We start from the raw sequence: 27,050 nt of genomic DNA on the forward strand, positions 1-27,050 counted from the left end.
TTTCCACTTGGACGAGTCTATTTCAGTGAAAAGTACAATTTATCGTTGCTGCAGTAACACTAAATTTTGCTTGAGTGAGGTAGGACCCTTTTTCGTGCTGACGTTTATATGCAAAATAAATGTGGTGAAACCGTACTGGAGCTCTGTTCTACATCGTAAATATTTAATTTACCTCAATTATTTCGTGTGTTATTTTCGAGTCCATTTCTCTGACGGAACCATATTCCATGTAATACCTTTTAGTACTTCAACGTATATCACATTACTAGATCAAATTTAATTCAAACTAACAGCATTTTCAGCCAAAAATCCTCCGCAAATAATACTATTCCTGGGACTGATGCTCTTTTCAGTCATCTTGACAATGTGTCTAATGCCCTGTGAAATGGTATAAAAAAAGCAAATGCAGTTCCTTTGTCCGATACGACTTCTATGACATAATATCCCTATTCTCTTTTTTTGCCTGCACAAAAAAAAAGTTCCACAAAAGAATTTTATATTCACACACTCCAAGCATTCACCGATCCAAAGTTATTTCAAACAATTTTCTTTCCTCTTCCACTATATTTGCTTCATTCGTACAATGTACAATTTTCCTTCGTATACATTTATAGCATAGCTACGTGTGCTTTCTTCAAGGAGCTTAATATCATCATAAATATTTCAAATTCAGACGTTTAGAACACCCCTCCAAATATCATTTTCTCTCCAAAACCATGCAATTAAAACATGGATTTCACAAAATTGAATTCACTAAATTACATTTAAAACATTTCATTAGAAAATGAAAATTGTATTTATGATATAAGCCGGTGATGCCGCCATGGCCTCTCTGCGATTTTTCCGCACCAGAGCGGGTCGAGCCGAAATTACAATTGACGTGTATAATAAGTATACGTAAAGTAGGGAGAATATTTTGTTCTCAATTACATTTGTACAGTAACCAAATTGTACACCGTGTGGTAGACGCGGGATTGGGTGGTTAGATTACATATTATGGTAAAAGATAAACAAACGAAAACGAAACGAAACAAAAAAAAATGAAAACATTTAGACGAGACGGCATCTAAAATGTCTTTGTGAAATTGAAATTGAAATTTGGAATTTAATTCATTTTCCCATTTCACTTTCACCATAATTACACAAATCGTTTTTTCGTTCGTTATTTTACAAGAAAAAATTCGCCGCCTTGCATATCAAAATTGCATTACCTTCAAGCGCAAGCAATAAATATTCGATAAGAAATCAGCGATCATACATTTATGTATGTTATGCTGCAATATGCAAGCGAAATATAAACATAAGAAGGGACCCGTACGAATAGTGTAACAAATACAGCACAGCAGCTGTATGTTGGTAAATGTCATGTTGAAACTATGCTGCAACGATGCACTTTACTGCAACGTACTAGTCTTCCACGAAGAATGCCGGATCTCAAATCCCGGTGGAGACAATTTTGTTTTAATTTGGGTAGTTGGACTATTTGGTGCTCCCAACGAATGACATGTGTGACCCATATATATTGAATTATGTGTACGTAATATCTGAGTCTGACTTAAGGCGTAGATATAATTAGCCTCCCATATCCGATGTACTTTGTGTTATATGTCTAGTCGTTAGTAAGTGAGTTAGGTAACGAAAAGCCAGTTGACGATGATAAATTCCGCAGATATATGCCAAAAACTTGACCAGCCATCTTAATGCTTAGTTTTCTCTTACCAAAAAAGTACTACATGTGAGAGACAAAATTGAATTTTTTCAGTTTTTTCTTTGTTTATTTGACAGCTCGCTCTCTCACGGCTCTCTCACAGAGTACTTTTTGTTGAGTGGAGTGGACACTTAAGAGCGCTCACCCTTGGCAATTTTCTAGCCTACATTTGTGCGCAAAAATATTCGTTTTTTGATGACTTCTCTGAACCAAAATCTTTTTTTGAAAAAGTAAAACCATTAAAGCATGCAAAAATGTGTTACTTTTAAGGGAAAAATTGGTTTGTGGTCGATAACTTTACCCACTTGGAGAAACCTTTGCAAAACACATAAATTTACACATTTCCAAAGGTTTCTCCAAGCGGAATAAGTTACCATCCACAAACCAATTTTTCTCTTAAAAGTAACACATTTTTGCATGCTTTAATGGTTTTACTTAAAAAAAAAGATTTTGTTTCAGAGAAATCATCAAAAAACGAATATTTTTGCGCACAAATGTAGGCTAGAAGATTGCCAAGTGTAGAGCGCTCTTAAGAGCAATAGATCCATTGCAAATTTGTAGCCTAAACTTAGGCGCGAAAATATTCGTTTTTGATGCTCTGAACCAAAATAATTTTTTGAAAAAGTAAAGCAAAGCATTCAAAAATGTTTAACTTTTAAAGGGATAATTGGCTGGTGTGAGATAACTTATCCCACTTGGAGAAACCGTATCAGATTTTCCGCCTAAATGTACGCTACAAATTTGCAAAGGGTCCATTGCTCTTAAATATCACATTTTCGACTCTCTCTCTTTGGGCTTGCTAGACCAATTTTGCTCATTTTCGAACTCAGCTATTTTGACAATACAAAACAGGGAAAAAATGAATCATTAAAACAGTATGTTTTCTCAAGTTAGAGTGTCCACATAACGACAGGCGGATTTTTTTTTCCTTGGACAACTACAATACCCTGCTGGTTGAAAAGTATGCTTTTTTCTCGCCAACAAAACAATCATAGGAATTGGCCACCCTATTAAGAAATGTTGGTCGCCTTGGGCCAACCCAAATTTCCCGCGAGTGTTAAAAATGTGGAAGTAAACGCATAAGACCTCAGTACTTCGCACGGGTCTAAATATCGCCATTGAGTTCAAACGAATCGCCCATTTTAGTGGGTTTCAAAAGTCAAGTAACATTGTTTTAAAATACCAAATGACTAGTCAGAAAAACACAGAAACAGAAGACGAAGAAAAAAAAACTTGTAATAAACAACACACTTGCAAATGGGGATACTTTCCTTAAGTCGGTGCACAGACAAAATGATTTTCACATAAAATGAAGCGTCGTCGGGCACTGTTAACATTTTCAGTTAAAGTGCACCATGCACATTTATAACCCGTCTGTATGTGAATGAAAGATAATTTTATTGTATGTATTCACTTGTAGTTAACCATCGTATTGCACATACAATTCCGTCCATGCCACATTTTGCAATAATGTTAAAGAAATTATTTTTCAAGTGGTTTTAAGTTCAATTACTTTCATCTTTCACTTCGATTACACTTGCCACATAATGGTGTGATGTTTCTTTTGTTGGGCTATAATACACCGAAAATGTCTTTACGAAGAAAAGAAACGAAAAGAAAAAAAAACTTTTACTTTAATGGAATTGTCTTGTGTGTTTACAGTGCGAATGCGAACATACATAAAACAATCTTTCTAAAATATCATCGAACCTAAGCATCTAAACCAGAAAAAAGATCAGAATTTTTGTTATGAACGAAACATGAAAAATTGTTTCTGGTTTTTTTCTTCTTCTTCTGTGTGTTACAGAAAGAAAAAAAAATGTGCGTCGTTGAGACTCTGTGGAATAAATATGTTCGTGTATTATATGGGGATATGATGATAGGTCCTCGAAATCATCTCGTATATTGTATGTTAATATAAATATGAAAACTGACGACTTTTAGTCGTATCATTATGCAATATAAACAAATCATAAAAATTAGGAATTTATTGGACATTTTTATGGGATCGCTATACATATACACATACGATGATACTATGGTGACTCTACGATGTTTAAATTGGACGACATAATGCTTTTAAGAGCATAAAAATGCTTAAAATTGAAATGTTTATATGTCTGACTGCATACATGCTGTGGCAGTGCTGATAAAAATGTCTAGGCTATAATACCAATATAAGTATTTGAGATAAGTGGGACTGTTACACTCAATTTGCTTCGGTTAGATATATTCGGTTATATTGAAATTTATACCACGGACGGTCTTGTATTTGCTTTTCGTTTGCTTCTTTGTCGTTGTTGTTATGTCGCTATAAAAAGGATCCCCATTTTTGATAATAACTTCTACTAAAAACGGAAAACTGGAAAATAAATTCCGTCTCATTATTTTAAATGATTTTAGTGACCTCAGGGAGCGGCGGGAATGGACCTAAAGAAACCACCTCTTATATCAATGTTTCAGTATTTTCGTAATTTATTTTAGAAAGCCAAAAAAATCTTCGAAGCTTGTGTGGAGGGGGTCAGAACCATCTACTTTTCTTATGGAAATTTCGGGCTAGGGAAAAATCTCCGAGTGTATTATCGTCGGGGACGATAATATCGTTTCCTAAACGATAATATCATCGCTGTGACGATATTATCGTTTTCAACGACGATACTATTGTCCGAGCGATGATAATATCGTATGAGACGACAATAATATCGTTTTCCGAACAATATTATCGTTTTCTGTAACAATATTATCGTCCGTGCAACGATATTATCACCCATGAAGCGATATTATCGTCTATTGTTTTTGCGACGATTAATATCGTTTCATGCAGCAATATTTTCGTTTCTGCAGTGATAATATCACCTGTGAAACGATATTATCGTCCATAAAACGATATTATCGCCGCTGCAACGATAATAAACTCGAAGATTTTTCCCGTCAACGGAAATTTCTTCAGGTAGATACACGAAATGTACAGGGTTGTGTGGGGTGTCATTGGAAAAATAATTTCATATTCTTTTGGGAGGAAATCCACAGCGCAAAGGGAGGCATTACGAAATTATTTGAATTAGTACAGACAAGGATGTGCTTTGCTTGTTTTAAGTAAGTCAGTGAACGCGAGACAATCAGTTATTAAAATAGTCTTTGAATACTACACATTCTTTTTGATGAAATAGGGGCACCTTTCACGTTCGTCCTCAGTACTCGTCAACGTGCCACTGGACAATATTACGAAATAATTAAAATAGTAGCCTAAGAGGTGTTTTTTGGTCCATTCCTGCAGCTCCCTTAGCTACTTTGTGCAAAATCCGATGGTGAAGAGTGCCCTTTCGGATCAAATTATTCTCTGATGAGAAGGAAGGTTGCTTTGGGAAAAGTTCTAAGATCTCCATTTTCTATGGACCGATACACAGATTAAGAATAAAAGTGTATACGCACCACAACAACAACTTACAGCCACGCAAAATCGGATTTCATTCAAATTTTTTTTTATCGAAAATTAAAAATCTGAGAACGATACCGACGTACCTTCAGTCAATTTGATGTAAAGTGTTTTGTTGATGATGGTTATTGATTCACTATAGAATTTATATACGTTTATTGAGTGTGTTCATGCATAAGCTGTTGAGTCGATGCTGGCACTGATGGTATTTTTTTATTACAACGTTAAATGAGAACATTGTGAAATTTTCGTTTTAAAAACTGTTGAACCAAGCTGTGCCGAAAGAGATATTGTTACCCAATTGTGTGAACTAAGTGAGGTACGATTAATTTAATGTAGTTAATTTGACAACGAATTTTTGGTTCGTATAATATAAGACTGAAGGCACAGTGTTTGTTTAATTAAACAAAATGACGCTTTGTCGTATTATGTTACCAATCAGTCTTGCGATCTCTTTGTCGCAATTATTGTTTGTTTTTTCTCACTACAGTCAAGGAATATCGAATCTGTGGTGCTTGTGCGACAGTAACTTTTCAACAGATTCGTTGACTTGCCGGGCACGACGAACCATTCACTAAGACTATTCAATTTCAAACTTTGAAACTTCATGCAAAACTATTTTTGACACCAATTTGATTTGTCTCTACTCTGTAAGTTCGCTGAGATAAACAATAGACCTTGTTATGCTTCTACTAGCGTTCAATAACAAAAGTTTCAGCAGAAAGATTTTCGTCTTCAGGCAATGTAACAAAATGAGATAAGTTTGTAATTGGATGTTATGAAGAACTGATATCCATGGAGCTATCGGTCCATCACTATCATTGATATTGCACACATTAAATAGCTAAACTTTACCAAATTGATTTATTCGTTAATCGAACAATAAGATTGAGACATTTGGCTACAGGGAAAGTGCTGCAAACCGAAACCAAATGTCTGCATTCATCCCAATCGAAATGGAAACAAAAGAAAATAAATTTCCGATTTTCTATGTTATGAATGGCATCGTATAATAGATGATGAAATCGTCGTTGCGCGTGTAAAAATGGCTAAAACAATAAAAAGTAATTATGCTTTTGCTCACTTCACTGAAATAATTGAAAAAAAAAGAAAACAAAGAAAAGTGTCGGGAACTTTTTTTTCTCTCTATGAATTGAACTTTTGGACTGTGCGGTACTCATCAACCACGGAAGAATTCTTTTTTATTAATATTCTTTAGTGTACCAGAAATTCTGCATGACCGCACATCATTATAAAGTCCGTTCTTTAGTGATGGCAACGTTATCATAATTAAAAAACAATGGTCTGCTATGGATGTTAAGTGAATAGACTTGACAAAAAAAATGGCATAATTTGCTTCTAACAAAATTAAGTAATGAATTTATAAGGTCGTCGCTAAACTTTTAACTTTTTTTCTAATACGAAAACTTTTTGATAAACAGCAAGAACTGGAAACACCAATTGTGTTAATGAATATGATATTGCCACTGTCCACAATCTAAAGGCAGTGTAAATTGAAATGAATCGATTATGAAGATTTGTAGTGTATCGTGATTTGAAAACGAGTATAGCACTAAATAACAAGCTTTCGATCGATTTGCATGACATTCACAATGTTTTTTCGGTGTATTGAGCTTGCGCGCGCACGTTTATACTTCGACAGCTTGCGCGCGCACGTTTATACTTCGAAGTCGAGCTTATACGTGTGCATTGGAACTGTTTACAGATATAAAACCTAACAAATGCGATATAAACAGTTCAAATGGGCGGCATGTAAGACTACACTGGCTTTCAAATCTGGATACACTCAGAATCGATCATTTTAATTTGCTTCCACTTCAGTTAATGAATATGACGATACTTTATTGCATAAAGGAAACTTGATCGGAAATCAATACTATTTCCTTTTGGCTACTAATTACAGTCGGTTTTGAGACGTCCGGTTTCTCTCTAGTTTTTTCGGAGATGACAAAATTTTTGCCTAGGCAAATTTTTTACAAAAACAGAGCAGATTTACTTCTTTAAGAAAGGTTAAGGAAAATTCATATTTTCTGAATTTTTTCGATTTTCTTACCTAAGTTTTGATAAAATCAAAAAAAATCTGGATTTTCCTGAATATCTGGAATCTTTAATCTTTATGAATGTCAGCTATATCTTTGACTGGATCCCACCTTTTAGATGGGTCAGGTCCCTTGACTGACTGATTCAATCAATCAATTTTAGCGATTGTTACAAAATATCATAAAATTGACTTTAAAAAAAACAAAGCGAACTATGTTTTACATGGGGACGGGTAATCTGGCAAACGGTGCCAAAACAACGCACCTTTAACCTATACGTAAACTTGCACAATTTCGTTACTAAAGTTTTGTAAAAGGTTGATGACAGGATAAGGAAATATTCGTATCATTAACTTTGCGTCTGCTTGATTGTGAAAAATTTATCTCGAATATGTGTGCCATATCATATTACCCGACACCCTTACATTTTCAAACGATCGAAATTCCTATTGTCTGCTATTAAAAGCGTTTCTTGCATATATTCGTTGTGGATTTCAGCCCTCGCTTCGCTCTGGTCGCACAGTTCACACTCGTTCAATTTTTTATACAAACAGCTACCACGAAATCACTCAAAAAATTCTTTGCCGAATAAAAAAAAATTGGAAATCCATTGAGTCAAGTTATCGGGTTATCTTTAAGAGCACCCGTCCGGTATAGCCCATCTTCGACCTTAACCTTAGGAATTTAATTCCCCGTCGGATAAAAAAATTAAATAAAAATCCGTTGACAATTTCTCAAATTATCGTGTTATCAAGTGTTTGTCCTTGTTCCTTGGAATCGAACTATTGTTGTACACCTTCCCCCTCTAAAAATAACCGTCTTTTACGAACCATATCCAACAACAGAATAAAAATTCACTTTCTCATAAGCGAACAACATAAAATTGGAGATTTTCCCATTTTCTTTTTTGTTTTCCTACTCAATTTAATGCCACTTCACTGTGTGGTCTGATTATAATACATAAATTAACTACATTCCCGTTGTCATTTCAAATTACAAATTATTTCAACTTCACCATTAAATACACTGTTCGTTCACCACAACGTTCTAGTTCTGGATGTTATTATATACAGCACCAAAGTCTTTTAAATTAATGAACTTTCATCTTCAGAAGAAGAGAGAGATCCGTGTATTGTGTATTATGTACGACACAACCAGCGCGCAACCAACAAGAATAATTTCTAAACTTTTTTTTTCCCTTTTCCACACACACTTCAGCCAATTAAAAAAAATAAAGAAATTATTGTGAATCTGTTTATGTTCACTCAACTGGAGGTTTTGTTACGAATATAACTAGAGTTATGATAAAAAAAATTCAAGAAGTAAAAAAAAATGATAAATGAAAATCATGTCAAAAAATGTTTAATTTTCTAAAATTAATTACACAGAAAACAGAATTTCATCTGCGTCTACTATGCTTCGCATCAACCCGATTTAGTTGGGATCTTCTCGTCATACAACATATTGTATATTATGTACCACACACAAAATGTACGGCAAATATTTGGGAACCGCACAACAACAAACTCATGGAAAATCCACTCACTGTTTGTTCAAAAATGCAACATTGTTTCGTGCAATACATATATAAATCTACCTTGAATGCATAAATATTAATGATCTTCAAACAACCAAAGAAAAAGTGTAATTTCGTAATCGTGTAACAAAAAAGAAAAACGAAAATTAAAAATTCGAAAAATAAGTGAAAATTCAAATTTTTCCCGTCATTCTCATCTAATCATAATAACGTTATACAATTCTCGTTCCACATTGTAATAAATGCAGTGCTACAAGTCAAAAAACGACGGAAAAGCTGAGATTTTGTGTTTAAGTTAATTGCAATCGGATTTAATTTGAATACGCTTGAGTGTTGAGCATTGTTAATATGAAGACTTTTCGTTATAATTTCCACACACAATCTCTATGAAAGTAACACACAATTTATTATAAATTTTAAAATTTCTTTCGGAGAGAAGGAGAACAAACTTCGCGATTTATAATAAAATTTCGTTTGATGCTCATTATTTGGTGAATATGAAAAATATTATCACCGACTATTATGTGGATTAAAATCGGTTTTTGTGAGGATTTTATCGATTAAAAATTTATTTATTGGTAAAGCTTATGATTTATTGTATAATCGACAAACATACAACGCTGAGCGGGGGGTATTTTATTGGATTTACTATTTACAATCCATGTTGATTGAACCAATTACACGTTCTGTTTCATTTGAGGTATGTTTTTATTTTGTATTTTCATTTTATTATTTAAATTTATTTGATTTTTTCACATTTCATTTTTATTTAAATTAACGACAAAGCAACCATCCTGTTCACCAACATTTTATCCAAATTAATTAATTAATTCGGTTTTATTCTATTCACTGAAAGTCAGGGTCTTATGACAGAAAATCACGTGAAATGTCGTGTTCCAAAACTGTTGTTTTAATTGACAAAGAATGAAATTAATGAGGTCAAGTTCTTAGATGAACAATATTAAAGTAATGAGATAGGAGGAATGTTACCACGATAGCCTGAGTAATTCTTCAACGATTTTCAAAATTTTTGCTTTAATCGACGAAGAATACAACTCTTGACCTTGAGTTCGTACGTGCCACGTACTACCTGGATAGTATTGGAGCGCGAGCTAGGAGAACATTCGGGAATCGAATTCGCTAAAAAATGATTTTCTTTCTTGCATAAGTTAGAAACGAAGAAAGGAACAATGTCTTGTCTATCGTGTGGTTGAGACTTGCGACGAAATTCACGTATTTATCAAACGATTCAAAAAGAATTCTATGAATTTGAACGATCTGAAAGTATTGTCCGAAAGAAGTTTTTATTTTCTTGATAAAACGATAAGTGCAGTACAAGGCCGAAAGAACACGAGTAATTTTGCGTTGATGGGATCGATAAATTTGCTACGTTTTCCGCTGTTTAGCCTGTGGTGAATATCAAATTACAATGGCAAGCGAAGCATAATTGTCGATCCCATCAATGCAAAATGACTCGTGTGTTTTCCGCCTAAGCATTAACGAGTGGAAAAAAATAACCTTAGAATCGTTCGCGGGAACCTTTATACCTTTATTTTCTCCATGTTGAAGCCCTAAATATTAAGGATTGCTATTCAGAAAGTGGAATGGAAGTGGTTTCGGTCCCTTCAGTATCAATAAATTTTTTTATTCAAAAATCAATTGAAACATTTTTTAGTCAAGGGACCTGACCCACCAAAGTGACAGTGCCTAGTTTTTCGGTATACAGTGAATGTTTCTTTCAAACTGATCCTGTAGCACATATATATTTCCTCACACTACACCGTGTCATAGTATTCACAGTTCGCTGCAATTACAACCATTGCACTCGAATGTTGTGCTCATCTTTACCGTTCCGCCTTCATATTCTTGCAAATGTAAAAGGAAATGTCTGAATGACTTTTCCTATACCGCTTGCTTTGAATTACATTAAAATCTGGTTGAAATGAAAAACCTACTTCATTCCGGGGTCTGCAAACAGATTTCAGATGCACGGTAAAATCTACAGATTGAAATTCAGAATGCATTTGATTTCAATCCGGCCGCAAATTGTGTGTCAGTGAAACGAGTAAGGATGTATTTTTCATGCACTGAACTTTTTGCTCATCGTTTTAATTAGACAGGTAACAAGTCTCACATATTACTGTGCTTTTTCGTGAATGGAAGCATGTGCAAATAAAACCAGCAAAATGAAAGTAAAAAAGCGATAAAAATTTAGAATTCAGACTCGAATACGTCCTTTCAATTTCAATTACTCGCATTTACTGAATAGCCCCATTTATCCAAAGGATATTGCAAAGAGCGGTATAATCGTAATGATTTTATACGTCACGCTACAATGACATACATCTATACCATTTTTCGGTAGCTTTGAAAAGGCCAATGGGATATAATGGTAATTAAATAGAGAATTAGATTCATTCAATGATCAATTTAGCATCATTGGCAATTCGATCGTAGAGATTCTTGTGTATGTATGTATTCTGTCCTTTCCTTCTTTCCCGTTTCTTTTAAGTTTTATCGGGAGAGTGAGAGACTCTGTTTATTTAACGTTTTTATTGACCTTTGAATAATATTTATTTATTTGTTGTTGTCTATCCTAAAAACATATCGAATCGTCTTTTTTATGGGTGAATTATTTGCTTTTCATTTTGAGGTGTGTATGTGCCGATATGTACGTATACTTATACTTATATATAGAGACGGATCTACAGATGGATGTGGGTGTTAAGTGTGGCATTTCGTTTTCTGTTTTTATTGTCATTCGTTTTTCAGTACCTATATACCATTCTAATCTGTGTGCTAGAGGTGTTTAGATTTTATTGCTTTTATTGAGCAGGTTTTTTTATCGGTCGATTAAATACATTTCACAAATCACAAATTCTTTATAGGTTTTTCGAATTATTATAATTAGCTGCCCGCTGGTGCACCAACAGTTGTATACAATATATTGTAGGGTTTTGGTTGAAATATGCTTACGAAGTAGAAGATGCTTACGAAGAAGAAGATGCTTACGAAGAAGAAGATGCTTACGAAGAAGAAGATGCTTACGAAGAAGAAGATGCTTACGAAGAAGAAGATGCTCACGAAGAAGAAGATGATTACGCAGAAGAAGATGATTACGAAGAAGAAGATGCTTACGAAGAAGAACATGCTTACGAAGAAGAAGATGATTACGAAGAAGAAGATGATTACGAATACTGACAGGATTCGTTTTAAAATGCATTACATTGCTCTATGGGCTACATTCGTATAATACATCACCGAATGTCGCCACAGCACGTCGTTCAGTTATTGAAAAGTTCGAAGTACGAAAACCTTAGAACCTACGAACCTTTTAGTTCATTCTCGAAACAGGTGAGATTCAGGCGAGTATTTAGGTCATGCAAAATTAACTCAATCGCTTTATTGTAAGGCTGACCTGAACCTGATCGGCTGAAGATTTCAAATTCAACATAAACCTGATTTCAATCAGGTTTTTCATTTCAGACACAGATCAACCTGAAAATTTGCTCCGATTATTTTAGGTTAACTAGAATTTGTCCTGGACCTGAACTGAAGTTACCACACTGAAATGAAAATTTCGGGTTCAGGTTCATTCATGTCCAATCTGACCTAATTCAAGTTAGGCTTTCTCAAATCAGGTGCAAGCATTATAATAGAGACGCAGGCAATAGATCAATAGACCAAGGGTCCCGGGTGAACAATTATTAGATATTAATTGTGTTGACACATTAGCATAATAAGGTAAAACTCCTCTGGTATTAGCAATTCCAATGCCTTTAATAATACGTTCGGTCACAATCTTCACTAATAGCTCCATCTATGATCTACGAAAGGAAGCTTTTTACTATATTTTCAATTCCAAATTTATTCTTGATATTTCATTAGAATTAAGAACTACTACACCCGTTAGAGGCCAAGTTGCAAGGTTGGTCCCGCTTAGACAATCCCAATCCTAAACATATCAATGCTACAGCAGTAAACGTATTCAAGGTCTTATCTCCGAATCGGTGAACTAACGAACTTTAACGGTTCTTAATAAACACTCTTCCTCTGTTAGTCTCTCAAATGTAGTGTCCTCGAAGACTCAGTCTTCGGAATTATTACCACTCTGCCTCAAACACATATCAAAACCTCCTGCAATATTTCGAGCATTTCTTTTCAACTTAATTAAGAAATGTAAATTTGTGCTAAGCGAATCTCATTCCCTATGCATACTTGTTGAATGTATCTCTTCATTAAATCATATCCAGAATCAACACCTGTGAAAAGGGTCGTTCTCTGCATATTCAATTCTGTATTTTTTCTCGTTCGTTCGTTACAAACATTTTCGTAATAAACAATTTTTTTTAATAACTAATTACCATAAATGAAATTCATTACTCGATGAGTACATGTCGTACGGTATAAGTACAATAACAGAGAGTATGTGTATACAGAGTACGTAGACAATTTAATTTTTGATGATATAAATCAGTTCGGTGGTTCTTTGGCTTCGGTACTCTGGTAGTTCTCACACGTTACGACTTTAAGGTTTAATGATTTTGGCATTGAGACGTCTATTCGGAATTGTTTGGCTTAATGGTGAACACATTCTCATATTCAAGCCATTTTACATTGTGGTGGCTATAAAATGTAACACACAATTTTCAGATACAAGAACTTTTAGCCATGTTTGACACAAGTGTTATTGTTCAGACCAAATGGCATGCGATTTGTAGACGAAACAATTGAATTACTTTTGAATAATTACTATTGTGTATCAGCTTCATCGTGAGTAATGTGTTCCAGGTCGTAAAATACATATAGACACTTTAATTAGCTTTTTAAAGGTCTTTTGTGGTTCGGTTTTTATTATTATTATTTATTTTCGTATTGATAGTTATCGCTGTAATAAGACAGGTTATTGCAATCGTAAGAAATTTGATCACATGGGAAAGATTACAAACTGGTGTGGACAACCAAATATAGTTGACATTGTCAAATAAGTTGACCTCAGTAAATCTACTTTAATTACAGTATTGGCCAAACTAACTCGTGTACCTAGTAAGGTATCTAGTGGAAATATTAAAAGTTGAAAACGAGTTTTTTTTGCGACAAATGAGTTTACAAAATGAAATGAAAGTAACAGGAAAAAGTAAAAACCAAATTTTAGCACTGACTGAAAGGCTATGATATAGCGTTATCGATAACCCAAGATGTCATAGAAACGGTTATAAAGCATCAACTGCTGCAATCTCTCGCAAAAACACTTATAAATGTATTCTAACAGTCGTGTGCCCCTTCATGTATGAACAAGTGTATTGGGAGAAATTGCAGCAATTGATGCTTCGTCTGTCTGTGTTGATCAATTTTGATCGATGCCACTCAGATCCACGTACTTCATAGGGACCAAGTGGTCCATGGGGCGCTGGAAAATCGTGATTCAAATAAGTTAATCAATTTCAGAATAACTTTTCGACATGCACTCTCAAAGAGCGCCCGATCAAATGACATTGGGCGTTGAAAAGGCTTAATGCGGCTCTGGTCAGGTCACGTACTGACCCTTTGTAATACCCATTAAGATCTAGAAAACTTTTTCCTCACTTCTACGCGAAACCTATCCACTGCCTTTTTGGGAAATTGAGTTATTCAACCAGGAATTTCTGTGAAGTGTCGCTTTCGATAAATAAAGTTGCGATGGCTTTTTAGAAAATAAAACTTTTTAATGCATAACGTGGGCCCGTACACTTTCAGACAAACATCCTTCCCAGTCAATACTTGTAATCAATTCTTGAAATCAATACCATCACTAGTTGATGGGATTTGTGGAAGCAAAGCCTATTTTAGATGATTAGATTCTATCATTTAGACGTTACATCGATGTCCCGCCGTTGTCTTTGCGGCCGTTTTAGCAGTTTTTCTGATTTTTGAATTTTTGATTTTTTCATGAGATTTAACAGAAACGAGAATTCGGGAGCTTTCTTGATTTTTAGGTAATAAGATCTCTTGCTATGCTATCGGTTATTTGGCAAAAAGATTTCAAGTTTTTCTTGGAAAGAAATGCATTTCAGTATTTCTCTGCAAGATTGCTGAAGGAACTCCATTAAATGGAATGTGTTCATTCTAAACTAACCTTTAATTTAGCACAATGAATCATCATAATCATTCAATGTGAAACAAAAATTGTCGTCAGCGTTTTCTACGTGGCATTTTCGTTACATTGTAAATTGTTCAATCATTTTTTTTTTTTGGTTGGCAAAGAATTAATTGGATAACGTATTCTGAACAAAATTGAAATCATCAGCAAAAAAATAGTTTGAGGTAATGAACTAAAAATCCGTTTTTGTGTGTTTAACTGCGTAACTTTTGGATCGAAAATTTGTTTTTGTCATTGAATAAAACAATGAGTGATTACATTCAAAATAAAATAAAAAATAATTTACAACAACAAAAAGTTGTATACTGTAACCGAAGCAAAAAGCTGACAAAAAAAACTAATAATTTTTGTTGTCAAGAGAAACAGATAAACGTTATAATGTCGGTATATTACATGCTTTCTCTGTTATAAATAATGAAAACAATGCCTGTGATGTTCCTAAGCTTTCATTTAATAAATGATACTGTTAAGATGAAGGTAAAAATCTTTTCATCTGATGGCAGAAAATGATAAACCTCAACTCAACAGACAATGATTTTGGCTTCTGTAACTTCTGTGTGTGGAAATCATTTCGTTTTTTTTTTTCACTGTTTGTTGTCAGTATGCCACAACGGACGCGACATTACCCTCGTTTTACGAATTTTATTTTATATGTGGCTTGTGTGTGTAACGATGATGGAAAGAAAACCAATTTGCGTTTTGAAAACTTGTGATATTGCTTGATGTTTGCGATATTGCAATTTCAAAGCGAAAATTCGTTTCACGGAAACTGGAAATCAAACATTTATCCACCCAGTACCCCAGTGAAGTTTTATTACGTTTTTATTTTCACTAAATATTCTGTATAAATTCCGCTGTGCTGAATAAAATTGAACGAACTAGGTATTCAAACGGATTTCAATTTTAATCGGTTACACAGAAATGGTATAGATTTTGTTTGTTGGAAATCCGTTTTAGTTCAATTACATTTTCCGTTCGTTAAACAATTTTTTTCTTGTGTAAGCTGAACAGTGTAGCTTGCACGATGCATTAATGATTGCTTGCTGGCATTTAATTTTTTTTTTTTTTTTTTTTATAGAAAACGAAATTAATGTCATACTTTTATAAGCACCTTTTACTAGTATATACATGCCCTAAGCCCAAAGACAGATCTAGGTTGATCCCGGATTTATATTTTTTATTTTTTTTCAATTTACAAGTAATAGTCGAATAGAATTCACCGTTCAATGCACATCGTATTCAATTATCCTTCACGAATTTTCCAACTTATCAACGTTTTCTGTGTGATATACGTCTGTATATCTCCAATAGGGGTGGTCGATTTTCTGTGATCGGAAATGGACCCATCCAGAAAAACTTCTATTGCTCCAAAGTTACAAGAAATCGGAGGAAATATTTTTTTCTTGTTCGACGTTTTCATATTAAAAATTATGGCAAATCCATGGGCAACCTATTCGATTTGCAAATCGTTTTTTTTTTGCGTACCACTCCTCTTTTGCAAATACAGCTCTTTTGCAACTATTTTCCTATGTAACTCGTTTTCTTTCAAAAATTGTAGGGAAAATCAACAAAATTCTGTACAAACTTGGGAAACAAATTAAACTTTACCGGTTCCTGAGTACCGATGAAAATATCCAAATAAACTTTCCAACGATAAGTTTTCTACCAACGAAACGAAACATACAACGATTATCGGTAAAACTCACTGATTTTAACGATGTGGATTGCAAATTTGCAAATCAACGTTTGTGTTGTGAGAAAACCCTAGCCTATATATACCACATAAACCTATAAAGACAAACCTAACCAATTGAATTCTTCACACCAATAAACGTTAAATTCTAAAAAAAGGTAATTGTAATTGTAAAATTGTAAAAAAGTATGCAAGTACCTGACTCATACTAGTAGCCAGTATTTGAAAGTATATTTTTATGCATTGTTCCGTGCTTGACTGGTTTAAGTATACATCAGGTACATATACTGAAAAGACAGTGCACGTCATACTGATTCTTAGTTGTTTTTTTTCGTTCGTAAAGATTCCATACAAAATAGTATTCTATTTGACAGCTTTTTGCTTGAAGTGCGTTGATTTGATCAAGGATTATATCAAATCAAAAAGGTTCTTTGTTCACTATTTGTATTTATGTGAGGGTCAGTTCAGGTAATCGCTTGAAAATAACTTTAGAATTTAATTCGTTCCTGTACAACTCTTTGTTTTAATTCTTTCATCATGCAACTTCGATGCTACTCTTTTGAGTGGTTTTTTCCTCGGGAAAATTCGATCTCGGTGAAACTTGATATACGTCAGAATAGAATGATGTAGATTCAAAGTAAAAACAATATAAAATCGAGTCGTAGCGATCTTAAGAATATAGAAAAACCGGCAATTGGAAAATTTTCAAATTGTGACTTTTACACACATCAAGAAGATCAAGAAGAAAATATTTGAGTCGCTTTTTCGAAATTTTTGGAACACTAGCATTTCTTCTGGATGGGTTCCAGGAATCAATAACACAGAAAATCGCCCACCCCTAATCTCCAATCGTACAGAACCAATTACTGTAAAATGCATTTTAAATCCCTCTACACCAAATCCATGGCTGGTTCATTGTAAATTTAATTAGCTACACCTTTTTTACCCCATTTTTATTTTCCTTTTTTTTCTAATTCAATCTCCACCAACACGTTCCAGATTTGATGACTTATATCTTTAATTAATTTTAATCAATTTATAATTGTCGACCATAGTAAGTAAACATTCAAGCAATATTTTCACGGAACACCGTCAAACCGGCGAACCAGGAAATATATAGGGTTAATTGGTTAATATTTATTTAATGACAACCCTAATTTCGGTGCTACAAAATATAAACAGAAAAAGCAATAACCAGACAATGTTTTCGCAATATAAAAGTTGAAATAAAATAATTTTGGGAACTTGTGAATGTCGGAGGTAATACGGAGAGGCTGCGAAAAAAAAATGTAAAAAAATGCGAATCGTGGGTCGGGAGCCTACGGGATAATTATACCTTTCCTGGAAAATGCAAAAAAAAAACGAGTGAAATTGTTGGTTATATGTTTTGCGTTTAATGGATGAGAGTCAAGGGAAAATCTTGTTAATTTATTTTGAAAAGATTAAGTTTAAAAAGGTGGAATGAAATTCGAGAGCGGGGTTTTTTTCGGCTCAAAATTGGTTAAAGAAAAATGAACAGAATGGTTTATTATGTGCCACAAGAAAATCGTAATGCAGATGAGATAAATTGTTTGGAACACGTTCAATTGTTTTTATTTGTGTGGGGTGTGGAAGATTTATATTGTTTGTCGTCCTAGTTGATTGCGTCGAGAGAACAAAAAAAAAACTGTAGGTGGAAATAGATTTTCCAATTTTATATTTTCTCTCGTGAAAATCATTTTAAATCCCAACCAACCTGGTTGTGCAATTAATTAAATAAATGAAAAAAAAACCGTGAAAATTTAACCTATTAAAATATGCATCGAAAATTTTATGTTAATTTAAACCACACATATGTCATAACAATCGGCGATCATTTTATCATTATATGCCCCTATCTACACGAATAAATGGTTAAATCGGATGTGTGCGTGGTTCCGGCGTATTCTCACAGTTTCAAATAAAATAAAATATTAATTAATAGACATATAGGGTGTGACAGAAACATTCGATGTCATATATAAATTGGTTACGGTTAATTTAAAATATAAAAAAAGGTTTCGACCACAATTTGGAATGCAAAACCAGTACCAGAACCCATGCGAGAAAAAAGCTCTTGTCACACCCGGAAAGTTGTTTCCATTGTAGAGTCTGGACTAAACATTAAATAAGAAGAACTGTTTTAAATTCTGTCCGGAATTATTTCAGGAACTTGTGAATCGAATCTTCACAATTCTAAGAAGTGAAAAATGACGGTGCTTGACAACGTAATTAAGAAAGCCTCAGCTTCCAAACCAGCGGTAATGATCAATTTTACTTAAAACGGTCAGGCAAGTAGTGAACTTGTTTCGGGAGATAATCAATGGCTTATGAATGTTTGTTGTTAATAAGACCAAGCATCATTGAGTCAAAAAAATCGCTTTCGCTTACCGACAACGTTACTACTGTTTATTAATCGGTCACAGACATACGGATAGCACAAGTAAACTTACCAAATCTATTACTTCTATTTATCGAACTTTTTCAAATTATTGTTCAAAATCTTCATTGGACGTCATTTGTTGAGACATTAGTTTGTTTTAATTACTGCATGTACGGTTGACGTCATTTTATCTACAGTTAATTGAAATTGAGATTGAAATAGATGTAAACGTAAGTGAGATGTCATACGAAAAGTGGGAACTATTTTTATAAGAAAGGGTACGCAAGACAATAATGTAACGTCGCGTCGTCCATAATGGCATAGTATATTACTTCGGGCGCCCTCAATAATACATCTTAATTCATCAAATAAAAGTGTACCTGGAAAATGTGCTAAAATTATTTAACCAAAACCCGTACACAGTGATGATGAATATTTGATGGGATCAATAGTTACACAAATTCCGTGGGAGGTTAAAATTACGGAAACTTTTTAATTAACTTAAACCATATGGGTGAACATCCCCATATTTTATTCATGCCGTCTATTCCCTTCACTCGTCGTAGTCGAGCAAGAAAGAAAGCAAGAAATTTTCCAAAATTTCTGGTGTTAACTTGCATTAGGAGTGTTTTCTGTGCGGCATTTCAATAAGCTATGCATACGTTACTACGTATATAGTATCGTCCAAAAGTCTCCTACAACTTTTGCGGATACTTCAATATTATGTTGAAGGTGTCGCCAAACTAATACTCTCAAAAGTTTGTCGATTCCTACGGCAACTACTTCTGCAAACATACTTAAGTACCCTCCAAATCAGTCGACTTGTAGACACGATAATATTGGATAGGTCGTGTAATACTACTTCTATTGGATGTGGGAACAGTAAACAGCTAAACTCTGACTGACTACCGATCTAGGCTGGAATCTGTGATATACACTCGTGTAACAGTCCAGCGAGTATTTACATAAGCAGAACAAGTATTTAAATCATTTTCAATGTTAATATTACATTATGTACAGCATAGTCACTCCATCATGGAGATTTGGAGCATGAAATAAAAACCTTTTCCATATTTTATTAATTGAGAATCGATAATTTTAATTTGTTTGTGTGGCTGGTTAAGACGGTATATACAATTTCCAAACCATAATGAAAAATACTGAGAACGTCTATAACTATATATTGTCAAATGATTTGCGGTTGTTGTTGTGGTTCGAAGACTATGCGGTCGGGGAATATTATGTATATGAGAGCATTGATCAGACTCATAGTGACATTGATTCTGATTTATTAATTTCTTGTATTTTGAAGATTACGGAGTTGTGGTCTTCTTAAATTACTTGGATGAGTTCTGTGCTTAAACAGCAGACCGTAATTTTTCGTTGGTCAAGATTTATTAGTCTATCATACAGCGAATCATAATCCTTATTGCCAGCGAATATCCAGTGGAAGTGCTGCTTCTAGTAAATAAATTATCAGATCCGTTTACAACAAATTGTCTCGGAGTATGTAACGCTTGAATTTGTTCGAAGTTTGCGTTTACTCCGGGCTGTATTTGGGATTTTTCTAAGCACTACAATTGCTATTACCTGATGACAAAGTATCAAAATTTATAAAATTGTCAACAACCTGTTCAACGTTGCAAATTTATGCTGTCTTGTAAAGGAGCCGGTGGAACAACTGATGATGGACAGTCCTATACTGTCCTAGGGCCAACACCAAATTCTGAGGCCAAAACAGAAATTCCGTTTCGATGGAAGTTTCTATCAAATTCACTGTACGTGATAATCGGTTAGGGAGGGAAGAGCTAATGCTCTGTTAAGGTTTGATTGAGTTCAATGATTGAGTGCATTTTTGTGCAAATCTTGTCGTTATCATCGAAGTGTATCGTTGTTTGTAAAATGGAATAGTACATGTGATTAACTTTCTAATGACACCCTGTACGGCTTGTGTAACTGGAGAAATTTTGGTTTAAAAAAATGCAAGTTTTCGGTTTTTGATCACCTTTCACCAGCCACACAAACGTCGAAGAATATTTTTGAAAGTGGTTTTGGCTTCTTGGGTAGAATAACTTTCTAGTCACATATAAAAAAGTCCACTGGAAAATGCGTCCGATTTCGGTAGGCTGTTTTTCAAAAGAATCCCTCATAACAGATAATTTCAGTAACTTTCAGTACAACCAGGTCGACGCTCAGATCTACACACAATTACATTTTACTGCTTACTCGTCTGGGCAAACTGCATTTTATAATTTGCAATGCACCCCTAATTATATTACGAATATTTTCCAGTTCACTGTCTGTACGATATTTCAAATTTGTCATCGAACAAACATTTTCTGCTCTAAAATATTAACTTGCAAATTTTTGTGGTTCGTTAAAAACCGCTAAAGTATCTTTGATATTTGCATCAGTTGGCTTTCTGGTTTGATTGTCGCAACAATTAAATCTACATCAAAGAAAAACGATCTTGGTGTATCATTAAACAATGTTCCCAACTTACAGCATTTTAAGTATGCGAATCATTTTCCGGGATGCAATTAAAAACTTTAGATTCACTAATTGAATCAACGAGTCGATTTCTATCAGAATAATAATCAATTTGTTACAATATTCATGAAGTACTTTAACTTTTTCCCAACTAAACTCCAAACACTAATGTAACATGCAAGTGCGCATTTTTCCCTATTAGCATAATATATCGTACGCATAGAATAATTTAAACTTCAATGAGATGTTCCTTGTTCCTTGATATATACGCTTTAACATAAAAATTTTTCGTTTTTTTTTGCGCTTCTCGGCAATGTGTACCGTAATGTATATTCATCAAAAATTCTGATAAAATTAATTTTTCAATAAATAAATTTTCCAACAGAGTTATTATTATGATGTAAATTCAAGTGAAACTGAACAACCAGACGGGTATAATCTACATTCTACATTCAACGTACGAATTTCGTAACGTAGAAAAGATTTTCTGTTATAACTTTCTGCCACACGGTTTTTTCTTGCCATCTTTTTTTTATTTGAACGACAGAAAAATCGATACGCCAAGGTTGAAAAATTGTTAATAAATCCAGCCGGTATTCGCTTCCAGCAGAAATTGTGATACGAATGAAGGAAAATGCTAAAAAGGCGATGACGATCGGTATACATAACTTATATTCATTCCATTTCATCGCAACGAATATTTTATTGCCCAAATAGGAAGACGTTAAACGAATATTAAAATTCTTCAAACGGTTGATAAAGCTTGAATTTTAATTAAATCGTAAAATACGCTTTGCCATTCGACTGATAGCTTTATTTATGCGATTAATAATCGGAATTAATTATTCCGTTCGATAGTCGTAATGCGTATAACACTTTCGTAATTAAAGCTTAGCGTCTTCTCCGCTGAATCGATGCTAGGAGGTCGCTATTTTAAAGGCAATTCCTTTTAATTGAAAGGGTTATAACATCTGCAACGAATAAAATTGAATGGGAACTGAACTTACGAACCGTATGCCAGCAAGCGATACTGTTAATGACATGTCACTAAATTAATTTCAATTGCCGAAAAGATATACGAAATCCATTAACGGTAACCAGGTATACATTTGAATGCATCATAATATAAGTCTTAAGGTATATTATTCATACAAACGATATTATGACAAGATGAATGTTACTGTCACCAAAGGAAACCAGACACAAACGATATGATTTCATAGAGAATAATTTTTCAAGATGCAGTACAGAGTCTGTCTCTTTGAAACAACCAGCAAAAATAGCAGCAAATTCCCACACTCTTATGAAATGAATTTCGTAAGATGTCGACAATTTATTTCTTTGTCTATTGCAGCCCCTGCCTTTGATCGCAACTTCATTGGAAGAGAAAAAATGTAATTAATTACGTAAATAACTGTTATACATTCCATAAAAGCTCAAGCTCATACAAAATTGCATTCACATCGTATATGTAACATATCTGATAACGCAGAACGCAGTGCAGTGAGTAACTCTTGCAATGCTTGAAAATTATTACCTAAATCGTATAAAAATCCATTCGGTTTGCTATACATTTGGTTTGGAGATAGAAGGTATCATAAGGTATTTAATGTCTCCGTCGTTTTACAGAGATAGAAAAACAAGATTTTTGTTGTTCGGTTGAATGTTCGTTTATGGTTGACTGTTTACAGTTGCATATTTGTCATATTTGTTGTTATGCTGTGTGAATCATTGGATTATATTTTCCAGCATAAATGTTTCGACGATTTATTGTTAAACGTTACGATCTGTAAAGAAAACGACAAGATTTTCCACTTGGCTCAGAATAATCTGTGAGATTTTCTATGTGTTTTGTCATTTTCCAGTAAATATGAATGTAAAATGTGCACGAGTGAGGAGCTTGAACAACAGAATAGAAATTCACAAAGATTCGACGAATATCTAAAGTCTTCTTCGACGAATATCTGTTTATTCAAACAACTAGGTAGATGGAAGGTTATTATAAGACAGATTGAAAACTCGGTAAATTTGCATTCAAAGCAGAAAACTTTCTTAAAGTTTTCCCAAATTGAGGAAACTTTGAACAATAACACTTATCAGATACAACAACTTCTAATTATTCATTTACATTAACGAATTTTCACTTCGGCGCCATAGTTTGAAGATCGAATTCCGTTTTCGACAGAATAATGGTCACACCTGTTTCATCAAATAACTGAATTTCTAATGTCATCCGTGTCCTTTTCAAACGCTTTTACCCACAGTGCATTCATGCATTCAAAATAAACTGACTCACTGTTTCCGGAAGCTAGTTCCTACCAGATGCATTTCCATTCGAAATAAAGATTAAAAAATCTCCACACAAAGCCACACAGCCAGCGTGTTATTATCGGTGATTTTGAGATACATTTACCGTATAGAAAGTTTCCGGAGTTTGTTTTCAATTGCACATAAACACAACACCCGATGAAAATTATATATTCGGATTGGATATGGAGAGGTGATGATATTATTTTGAGCATAGTGAAACTATGTGATACAATGCTGTATAAAAGCCTGAACTTAGAACGGTTAGAATCGCTGGCAGACGTTCAGTGAATGGAAAATTTAAACTTTTCATGAGCTTGTCGAATAACGTTTGCATTCATATTACGAAGACGACAACACAATACACATAATTCTTCCATTCTACACGGGGTGAATTTATTATGAAACGGAAAGAATAGACACAAAATAACATCGAGTTTTTCGTTGAATAATTCACCTGTTGCAATAAATTCGTTTGCTTGATTTCACTTCTAGCTGTGCAGCTTCAAATTTATGTAGCAATGAAACTTCATCCATTGTAATGCGTATGGTGTAGGTGGTTGGGAGTACATGCGAAATATTTTGTACCGATGTTGCGGATTTATTATTTTATATTCACTTAATTTAGTCCTTTTTCTATTATTTTGTATTCTGTGTCAACATGTCTCTATCAATTTTCATTATGTATAACATGGGTCTAACCAATATTCACGCTGAGCATGGATTTAGTATTAGCGTAAAAAGAAAATCGAATTTTTATTAAATTTTGTTGTTTTTTTTGTTTATGTCGGGTTTTTCGGTTTTGATTTTCCTTTTAAAATAATACGAAAGCGTCAGACGGAATGAATGAAATTTGCCAATGGTTTTCCTTGTTTTTGATAAGTTAATGGAAATCGTGAGCAATGAAGAAGTTGTATTATATAGACGATACTTCACTTGTGCATAGGTGTGTTAAATGCAGAGACTATTTTTGAGACAACATTTTTCCCAGATTTTCATAAATTTTCCAAAATTTTCAAACCTTTCACATTTTTTCCAACATTTGTCTTTGGGAAAATTTTGAAAAAAAAAATTTGAAAATTAGTGGAAATGTAGATAAGATTTGGAAAATGAGGGAAACTTTTGGAAAATTAGTGAAATTTTTTGGAAAATTAGGAAACTTTTTGGAAAACTAGGAAATTTTTGGGAAAATTAGGAAAATTTTAGGAAAATGTGTCTGGTTAAATGTTTAGGGAACGTCCGAGATGACTAGAATATATTTAGTAAAATTAACCAACATTTGTCGAAAATCACATTGAACCATAAAAATGTTACACAAATTGGAATAATGAATTGTCAGAGCACACGAAAACTTAACTTAATCGCTGTCGACGAGACATTGTTTCTTATATTTGAACATTAAATACAGTTTCATACCCGAGGCGAAAACCATTGAAACTAATGTATTAGTGAGATAATTCCTGTATGAATTACATTAAAATATTAATTGAGTTATTTGCCTGCATAATTTACGATTCTGTTGAAAATTTGATAAATGTTAGGAAATGTGGGAAATTTCATTATGCTGTTAGATGTTTAAGCTTTGCATTCAAGCTTTATACTACAAGCTGTATACGACGATATGTACATGGGAATTAAATATTTATGGATAGGAATTGTCTTTTTTTTAAATTTTTAAATTGATTAATAAGACAGCTCAATCGATGTACTCATTGCCTATTGGTCCTGGGTTTAATCCCCGGGATGATCAAGCTCATGTGGTGTTTTGTACTCGTGATAACGCTGCCCAAAAACGCCGCGATAAGTTAAAGAATCTTGATTTTCCAATTGACATATGTCACGTCAATAATCTGTCTAGAAAACAAACTAAGGTAGTGAAAGTCGGAAAGTGTCAAGTAGTCTTTGAAATTACCATGTTAATTACATCGTAGTTAGTAAAAATGTAGAATAGTGTTTGTAGAATGCAAAGAAATAAGGTGTGAATTTGACACAGAGAGCTGAGAGTTTGTTTGCTAGAGAGGGTATTGGTCAAGTCATTCATAGCTTGCACAATAAAGCAAGATATCTGACGTGTGACATGATATCAGACAAGCTATTCAAACCACTGGTATAACTCAATCTACTATTTCATTTCGTACTTTGAATCTGTAATTGAGACAACCGACAAAATGGGAATGTTTTAGTGGGACAATTGTAACATTATTAATTGATTGTCTGGCTGGGTTGCCGTTCACTACTTATCCGGTTTTTGAGTGTTTCAATTTTTAAAATTCAAAGCGCTGTTTAAAATCAGATTTCCATTACAGTCGTATTTGTTGCTACGTAACTATTAGAAACTTGCATTTCGATTTCATCCATAAGCCGTCTTCATGAATATGCATTTCGTTTACAATCCCTTCATTTAATGTTGAAAACGTTAAATGTTTTATGTAAAATGGAAGGATTTATAACTCGATCGTTTCATGCATAATTTACTTTTTCATTAAAGCCAATCATAATTTGACAAATAACCTTAATCTAGCACAATTTTCCATTTTCACATGATTATGGAGCGTGTATTACAATAATTACTTGAGTAGTTGTATCACTTAGAAAACGAAAGAACTCTTTGTGGTCCCTATCGTTGTACTGGTAGAGTTCATCGTAATATCGCTTATCTGAACGTTACAGTGGAATCTTTTGTCATGAACACAAGATTTGTCCAACATACAAGCAAAACAATCAATTTTGCTTTACAGCAAAAAAAACCGCTTAACGCACCCGATACACTAATCCTGATAAAAACGTATTCTTTTACTTCCGCTTCAACTGTGGGCCATGCAATATTTTCGGTATTGACTAAATCCTCATTTTTATTGCTTAATGGCTTTTGGCTTTAGACTTTTGCTAGTGTAAACAAACATCCATCCGAAATTGAGTGAGTTACATCATATAAATTTTACGGTCAATTTTATGTCAGCCACAGCATAAATCTTAATAAAATATTTTTACTATCCCAAATGTACACTGTCGAGATGAGTGTACACACATACACTCGAATTCTGGAAGTTTGTTTTGTCAAAGATATTTCAGTTTTCGTTTCAATTCCATTTAACCGAGAGACTTCTTTCGTACATATATATTAAAACGTATGCTGGTGACTAGTGATCCATTAACAACACAAAAGCTTTTAGAGCCTTTAAACGTTATTTTTATTTAAGCCAGGCATTAGGATTAAATCCGACAATGCTGACTATGTTGGTTGTAATAACGTTCCATGGCACTTATAAAGCTATGCAG

General features: G+C 33.8%; 1 protein-coding gene and 1 long non-coding RNA gene across 7 annotated transcripts in view; both read left to right on the plus strand.

The window, feature by feature from the left end:
- LOC119070809 overlaps window positions 1-27,050 on the plus strand; it is a 531,393-nt gene that overhangs the window by 71,049 nt on the left and 433,294 nt on the right. The gene's annotated exons all lie outside the window — the stretch shown is intronic.
- Window positions 1-27,050, plus strand: part of LOC119070145 (apoptosis-stimulating of p53 protein 1) — a 150,715-nt gene that overhangs the window by 57,514 nt on the left and 66,151 nt on the right. For 2 of the 6 annotated variants that reach the window (XM_037174481.1, XM_037174484.1), the window contains one exon: window positions 8,593-9,441. The exons of the other annotated variants lie outside the window; for them this stretch is intronic. In XM_037174481.1, coding sequence (XP_037030376.1) covers window positions 9,403-9,441 — 39 coding nt within the window. In that variant the 5' untranslated portion in view covers window positions 8,593-9,402. The remainder of the gene's footprint in view (window positions 1-8,592; window positions 9,442-27,050) is intronic. 6 annotated transcript variants of the gene reach the window in all.

The sequence above is a fragment of the Bradysia coprophila genome, chromosome II, assembly GCF_014529535.1.
Source record: "Bradysia coprophila strain Holo2 chromosome II, BU_Bcop_v1, whole genome shotgun sequence".
Lineage (NCBI taxonomy): Eukaryota > Metazoa > Arthropoda > Insecta > Diptera > Sciaridae > Bradysia > Bradysia coprophila.